At 51.3% G+C, this 7,841-nt stretch overlaps 1 protein-coding gene across 2 annotated transcripts; it reads right to left on the bottom strand.

Moving 5' to 3' along the window:
• Nucleotides 1-4,629: 4,629 nt before the first annotated feature.
• On the bottom strand, nucleotides 4,630-6,420 carry HELT (helt bHLH transcription factor). 2 transcript variants are annotated; one of them, XM_010835766.1, is made up of 4 exons: nucleotides 6,394-6,420; nucleotides 5,868-5,972; nucleotides 5,508-5,604; nucleotides 4,630-5,129 (listed from the first exon to the last, which is right to left on the bottom strand). In XM_010835766.1, exons 1-4 carry the CDS (start codon nucleotides 6,418-6,420, stop codon nucleotides 4,630-4,632), a joined length of 729 nt encoding a protein of 242 aa, XP_010834068.1. The 2 variants fall into 2 exon arrangements, with proteins under 2 accessions (XP_010834068.1, XP_010834069.1); XM_010835767.1 differs by having other exon boundaries at nucleotides 4,630-5,126.
• Nucleotides 6,421-7,841: the final 1,421 nt, after the last annotated feature.

Genomic DNA, 7,841 nt, shown 5'->3' with positions numbered 1-7,841 from the left:
TGTGTGTACATTAATAGTCATTAGAATGTGTACTTTGAGAGAGAATACAGAAGTGTGTGTAAAAAGCTGTCACAAAGTAACATAAAGCCAGATTTCTGTATTGGAAAGAATGTAAGAGATAGTGTTCCAATGTTATTAGGGGCTCTGACAACCAGTCACGGGCCTCCCCGGTGGCTCAGATGGTTAAGAATCTGCCTGCAATGCAGGAGAACAGCGTTCAGTCAAAACTCAGAATAGGGCTCAGAGCCTTCAGATGGACTATGGAATGGAAGTTGAGCCCCACCCCCACTTGCCCTAAATGAAGAATGTTACTCTTGTATCAGAATAAGCCTTGGGGTTTAAGAGCCCTGGGATTCAAGATTTTTTTTGTGATTTGCCTTGAGGTTTTGTTTTTTAGTTTGAGGTGGTCCCAAGATCTGACTCTTTGGAGAAGGGAGAGAGAAACAGCCAATTGTCATAATAGCTAGCATTTAGTGAACATTCACTGTGGGCCACACATTCTGTCGAGGGCTTGGAGTATACCAATTCATGTAGTCCTCTTAGCAATCCTATGAGGCTATACGCACATTTAATATCTCTATTTTTATAGATGAGGAAACAGATGCAAAGAGACTTAGCAGTTTGCCCAGAAGTGTAAGCAGCAGAGCTGGGATGCAAACCCAGGTAGTCTGAACAACTAATGGTGCAAACAGGAGAGTGGAATAGACTCAGCCCTGTCTTGGATCTTGCCTGTGTGAAAGGGGCAGAGCTCTTATCAGGCTAATTTTGAATTCAGATCCTGGCTTGAGCCTTTGGGAAGAGTTGACTGCCTTAATCAAGCAGGCCAAGCATGTCATTTGCTGCCAGAGCACAAGGTAGAATTTCTAGTCAAAGGCAGGGACATTGCCCTGTCTGATAGAGTGTGTGTAGATTGTTCGAGAGATTTCTGGGTGGATGTATGAGTACTTTCTGGTCTCTGCTGAAGCACAGAGGGGCCTTTGGGCCAGAAACAAAAGGCCTAGGGGAGGTGTAGAATCCAAGAGCTTCAGCACTAGGATGTTGTTACTGAGTCCAAGCTCACTGCACGATAGGCCAGTTAACCGAGAGATGGGGTGTTGAGGCAAGGAATATGACTATATTCGGCCAGCAGAGGAAGAAAATGGCAGACTAATGTCTCAAAATAACCATCTTACTGGGATCTGAATGCCAGGTTCTTTTATAGATCAGAGGGAAGGGTGAGGAAGTACAGTAAAAAAGGCCATTAATCTTGCAAATATCTCCTGGAATGGCCTGCTCCAGGGATGGACTGTGTTAATTTCTTCCTTCCTATAGCCATCCACAGGTAGACTGGGTCCTGAACAAAGGCATTTTGGTTTAACATTCAGGCAGAGGGGCAGGGCTCCCCAAGGCAGGGCATTATGTGTGGACAGTATCCTTTTAGTGAACAAAAGCAGCAGGAAGCAGAGGTTAAAGTATAAGAGACAGATCCAAGATGGAGTCAGTTCTTCCCTGTAACAGTATCATTCCACACATATTTATTGAGCTCCTACTACCTGCCCCATCTCGCCTTACTTTTCTTGGTGTGTTACTCTGTGTGATACCCATTACCATGTTCCTAGGCATCCCGTGCCTTTGTGGGGTCAGGTGGGCACTTGCATGGCTGCTCTTCCACCTTTCTTGCCTGGTCTCTAGCAGGCCAGACTGCTGGGCCCCCACTGGTACTCGGCCGTGTTTGTTCAATAATGCTTGGAAGCACAAGTGAGCTCTGTATTACTGCCCTTTCTACTGGGGTGGCTGGAGGGCCTCAAAGGGCCTAGTTGTAGCCCTACAGAGCCCCAGGGACTGACCCAAAGCACCAGCACAGCTTTGTTCCTCAAGCCTCTGGAGAAAACCTTTGATTTCATGGGGATGATTATTTTTATTCTTGTCCACTCAAGGATGAAGTCCAAGAAACAAGAGGTTGCCCCTTTCAGAAGCATCACAATGGGTCACCTCCAGCCAAACTCACTGTTTTTTGTTTTTTGTTATTTCTGGGTTTGGTTGAGTCTCTTGGAAACCATTACTATACAACTTACTTAAAAGAAAGAGTGGAGGGATTGGGTATAAGAGACTCAGACAGAGTGGGGAGTAGGCGGGGGGTTTGGGACAGAGGCTGGAAGTAATGTGTCATCACAGAAAGTACAGGAAGAACACATTAAAGTCACAATCTGATTTAAATCGATTCCATTTTGTAGTGACATTTTTAATCTTTTGCAAAGTTTGACTTTTGGCCAAGCCTAGAGAATTGGAACTTTGGATGAAGGTTTCAGAAAAAGACACCACATACACACACACACACACAGAAAGGGAGAGGGAGAGAAAGGGGAGGGAGACTTTTATCCTAAAGTCATTGTAAATCCAAAGCAGGGTTTTATCCTCCACAGTTAAATGAGAAAGGAAAAAAAAATCAAGAATACCAACATTTGAGGTACAAAGACTGTCATGGGCCAGTGGAAGTTTGCAAAATTATATGTAAATGACCGAAGTTTTTTACTGTCGTGGCCTGTGCTTTCCCAAAGCTAATCCCAAAGAGAAAATCTACTTAGCAAAAGAAAGTTTTGTCTAATTTGGTTAACAGTTGAGAAGTGACAAAAATACTGAATCTATTAATAATTTATATTTCCAGGGTAACACTATATCTTCAGTGCTTCACTACCAAAGGGAATTCAGATTGGCTTAATGCTCAGAGAAAAAAGCCTGAAAGGCCTTCTTCATATTCTGTATCCAGCGCTGATAAAAACGGGTGTAAGACATGTGTTCCAATAATAGGCACCATGCATTCTCCCATTGCTGCATAATTTGTTTTCACCCCATATTGCTCAATGCATATTTGTTACCCAAATGGCCTCCTGGTCTTACACTGACTTTTGTTTCATAAGGGAAGAGATACTAGTTTGCATCTTACATTTTCTAGGTAAGCATTATACTGACATGCAGTGCAAGAACGCCTGACTTGAAGGACCTTATCTAATGTTCATAGATTCTTCCTGCCCCCAAAACGTAGGTATTTAAGTTTCACTTTATGGACAACATAATGAAGTGGTTGTGTGTGTGTGTGTGTGTGTGTGTGTGTGTGTGTGTGTTGGTCCTCCTGTCTCTGTGTAATCAAGTTTGATGGTTTATAAATTGTGGTCATCCTATTCCATGACCTTAGTAAACAGTCTAGGTCAGAGCTCCCTTAAACCCTCTCCACAGAAATGGAATAAGTTAATTATTGTAGTCCAGCTAATCTGAGCTATGACAGATCATCCTAGTTCAGCTAAATGGCCTCAGGAAACAGGAAAACCTGCTACATAATTTCGAGTTATTTATTTACAGGGCATCACAAGGAATGGGAACAAAAAAGAAAAAAAATCAGTGGAAGAAAATTTTTAAATTCTCACAAACACGACTTTAATGGGTTAAATACCTTGTACATCTTACCTGTTAAACTAAAACAACAATGAGGCTCATTTTGCTCTTTGGGTCCTAGAAAAACCTAATTTCAGTTTGCTCCTATTGTAAATGTACCTCTGTTTTGTGGGGAAGGCAGATCCAACTGTCAGTGAAAACTACAAGCCCCTTAAAGATCGCTAGCCAACTCTTCCCTAAACCCCAAACGTTCCTATCTTCTGGGTGGAGCAAGAAAGTTTAAATCCTCCTCCCCCGGAAAAAGGCGGAGAAGCCTTTCTCACCAGGAACCCAGCATCTCAGTCCCGTCCCAGTGGCTGGATGTAGGCATGGGCAGAGCGAACAATCCTTTAGGGGAGCGCGTCTCCCCACCCAGTCGCTGCCAGCCTCTCACCAGGTCGCCTAGCGCCCCGAAGCTGAGTTGATCTGTGCGCTAAGGGCAACTTCAGCTTTCTGAGCCCTCAGGCGCTCAGAAAGACAGTTGTCTGTCCGAAGATGAACTTCATCGGATGTTGTTTTTAAGCCGCATTCGGAAGCCACCTCCTCTATATATTTTTAACCAGACAGGTGGAGGCTGTAAACCTAGTCGCTGCATCCCACAGGCCCGGGTTTCCCCGCGCTCCCCTTCAGCAGGCAGCTGGTGCGCGCGCCCGTGCGCGCGCGTCCGGGGCCTTCGGATTAGGGAAGCGCGCTCAGGTGGGAGCTGGAGAAAGTTTGCCACAGCCAGCTTGGAGAGGGTCCTTCAATTTGTATTTTTTGAGAGCCGTGGGCCCTGGGCCTCCCATCCGCCCTTCTCCCAGGCAAATACCCAAGGTGCGCGTGAGGAGGAGGCAGGTCTGGAGCCCGGGTGGAACCGCGAAGCCAGCCTGGAAGCGCCTCCTCCACTTGGCCTCCCCGCCTCCTCTGTCCCTGCGCGGCGACCCATCCCTTTCCGCACCCAAATAACTGAGGTCGTCACCTCAGCCAGCATCGGCCTTGTGCCTGAGACCCCTCGGAGGGGATGGGTTTTAGAAGAGCAAAGGTAACAAGGAATCCGTCTCTCTGGGACTTTCAGAAAGCCTTTATTGCCAGGGGGGAGGTCCTTCAGAAGACGAATTCGCTTTTGACCTTCCCCCACTCAGCTTTTTATTTTTTCCCAGCACAATATTTACACTTGTACAATATACAGTATTTCTCCCAAGCAGTGCCCAGAGCGCAGAGCAGTCTGCGGATTTGTCGGCGTCAGAGCACCGGGGGGTGCTGGGGTGCGTGCAGGTTTAGGGCGGTGGGGTGCGCGTGGCCGATGAGGTTCAGGTAGTGGCGGTCCAGGCCCTGCCCGGGCGCCAGGAAGGCGCTGTGCTGCGGCGCGGGGCTCGGGAGCGGCACTGGCGCGCTGGGCAGGTAGGGCAGCGCGGGGCTGCGGGACGCGCCGTGCGGCCAGGCGAAGGGTCCCGGCGCCGCGCCCTGCGGGAACACGGACGCCTCACCCGGGCTGTGGCCCGCGAATTCGGGCCCCGCTGGGTGCAGCTGGTAAGAGAAATCCGGCTCGGGGAGCGAACCCAGTGGCTGGAAGGCGGGCTCGGTGCCCAAGCGGGCCTTGGACTGCAAGAAGGCGAGGATGCGCGCGTACTTGGTGTCTTTTGTCTCCATCCGCTCCACGGTGGTGAGGTAATGCACTAGGTTCTTCATGCACTCGTGGTAGCCATAGTGGAAGTAGTTGGCAAACTCTGCTAGCAACTCTGCTGGAGGGGCAAGGAAAACGGAGAAAGGGAAAACTGTGAGTGGCCCCTTCCTGACCCGGAGCCTAAGGCAGGTGCCAAGCCCCTCCCATCACGTTTTCTGGCCGGTTTCCATTCGAGGCCCGCCCCTCTCTTTCCAGCCTGGAGACTGGAAAAAACGCAAGCCAGCGACCTCCATTTCCTTAGGCGTCTGACCTCACTCCTCCCCACCTGAGAGGAGGCCTCAGAACCTGTATCCCCAGACCCCTGTTCTCCAGTCCCCCTTAGCTTTCTCAGGACTCGGGGCCCCGTCCCTGCAGCATCCAGAGAGGAGACCTTGAGAGACCGATTTACTCCCGCTGCCACCCGCTGGGCTCTGTGTGGTGCACACTCCCTGCCCACCTTTTTCCCTTCCCCGGGGAAAATCGGCGGAGTGCAGGGCTCTCAGGTACTGCACGGTCATCTCGAGGATCTCTGCCTTCTCCAGCTTCCCGGAACTCTGGAAAAGGACGAAAAGTCTCCTGGAAGCGGCCCAGACGGTGCGGGCTAACCTGGGTAGGCTGGGTGCACCGTTTTAACCCGAGGGGACCATCCAGCCGAACAGGGGGCGCCACTGTGGATCTGCGCCAGGGCCGCCTGGGGCTCAACTCAGCGCTCAGGGCCCCGGGCAGGAAGCCCGCACCTACGGCCCTCTCCAGCTCCAGACTCCCGGCATCAGAGGATCCCCAGCGCCAGCACCGTTTTCTCAGCTGCCAACATTACCTGCTTCGCCAGGGCCATGGGCACCGTCTTGCCCAGCTCGTTCAAACAGCGGTTAATCCGGTCTCTTCTCCGCTTTTCTATCACTTTGTGGGAAACGGGGGTTCTCTGAGAACAGAGGTTTGTCCGTTTAGGATGTCTTTGCCCAGAGAATCATCAAAGGCACGGCTGGCACAGCCGTCTGCCACCCCTCAGTGCTGCCCAGGGAGTCGCCCCAGGCCCCTGTCCCCGCACTGGGTCACTGAGCTCTGTCCTCTCGCACCTGTGCTGATGCACTCCGCTTCTAACCTCTGCGGGGTCACACCAGGGCCATGGGGAGGTGGCCACCAGCTTCCAGATGTGGCCTCCACCCCGATGGTGGAGTCCCCTCTAGCTATCCTCATTCCCTTCCCAAACCACTCAGGACTCCTCTCCAGGAGAAGTCCTGTGTGACCACGTCCCGGCTCGTCGGTCCAGCCAGGTGGTGGCTCTGGGAGTTAGACACCCCCACCCAGAAGGCGCAAGAGCCATCTGGACTCAGCCGACTCACTTTGCGTTCCTTGAGCTTGTCTGACATTCTGATCAATACGCGTCGTCGGGAGAGGCGGTGGCGCGAGGCACCCGTCCGCTTTTCCCCTCGTGTGCCTCCTCGAGTGTTCCAGGTAGACTGTAGCCTCCCAACTACGAGGGTCTGCCTTATAAAGCGGTCATCTAGGGCTCCAAGTGCATTCACGACTTGAATTATTCCATAGGATTAGGGGAGCTGCGTTTGGGGGATGCATGCATTCAAGATCGGTTTTGTTTTTTGTTTTTTTTTTTTTTTAAGTTAAGAGAAAAAAAAAATTAGCAGCCGAGGGGGGAGAGTTGGGGGCAGATCAGCTTTGTTAATCCACGTGGCCCTTCAAAGGACACGTGACCGGCGGGGGGAATAATATTTGCATGGCAACAGCCCGGGTGGGAAAGAGGCGGTAAACCGCGCCGGCGGGTGAGCGAGCGCAGGGGCGCAGCGGCTGTGGGCACCGGGGGGCGAGGAACCTCACAAAACAGTGTCGCCTCCTTTAGTCCCACCGCTGAGTCTCACACGATTGCCTGTTTACAAATCCCAGCAAGCCCACAGTCCCAGCGCCGAGTGCGTTTTAAAGCCTGTCCAGAGTCATTAAAGTAATTAAGTAAGCCTTTAATAGGCTGTTCCGCCGGGTTCAAGGGAGAGCTCTTGGAGACGGAGGCGCCCCGTTTGTTCCCAGGCTTTTCTCACACGACTTGGTGACACGTCCACCTCCCCCCTTTTTGTTTACCCCGCTTTATTTGTCCGGACATCCCGGCAGGTGTGGGGCTGCCGCTGGCACACGAGGCCCTCGCCTCGCCTCACCCCTCCCGCCGGTCTTTGGCACGCGACGCTCCCCCCACTGCCTGACCACATCGCTGCCTTTCTTTTCTCCTCCCTCTGGCTCTCTCCTCGCGGGGGGAAGAGGCTCAATTTGTAGCCTATTATCCTATACGGAAAATGTCCATTGAAAAGTATGAATGGTTTCATTGGGCTAAATTTTAATAATGCCAGAGGGTGGGGGAGGAAAGACAGGCAGGCGTGTGTGTGTGTGTGTGTGTGTGTGTGTGTATGTGTATGCGTGTGTGTGTGTGTGTGTGTGTGTGTGTGTGTGAGGGGGGTGGTGGGAGGATTGGGGGCAACACGGGGAAGAGTGGGCTGAGAAGAAAAGGGGGAATGCAGCTGGCCCCGGCGAGCATTATGCGACGTCACCTGCGAGAGGGGGCGCCTACAGACCCCTATTCATTTGCCTAATTTTGGTCAATTTAACAAACTTCAGGAGAAATTATTGTGGCTTTGTCAGGGAGGGTGAAGCCTTCTGATCGAATTAACAGCATGTTTTGATCCGGTAAATGTCATTAGAAAGGGAGAAACAATCGCGCTTAGAGAGCTCTAAGTAATGCGCCCAAGTGGAGACGCCAAAGCGCACGGCTCACAAAGGGAGCAAGTCGCTG

This window comes from Bison bison, unplaced genomic scaffold, assembly GCF_000754665.1.
Source record: "Bison bison bison isolate TAMUID 2011002044 unplaced genomic scaffold, Bison_UMD1.0 scf7180017864050, whole genome shotgun sequence".
Classification (NCBI taxonomy): domain Eukaryota; kingdom Metazoa; phylum Chordata; class Mammalia; order Artiodactyla; family Bovidae; genus Bison; species Bison bison.
The sequence above is the reverse complement of the archived record's forward strand: the minus strand, read 5'-3'. Positions and strand labels throughout refer to the sequence as shown.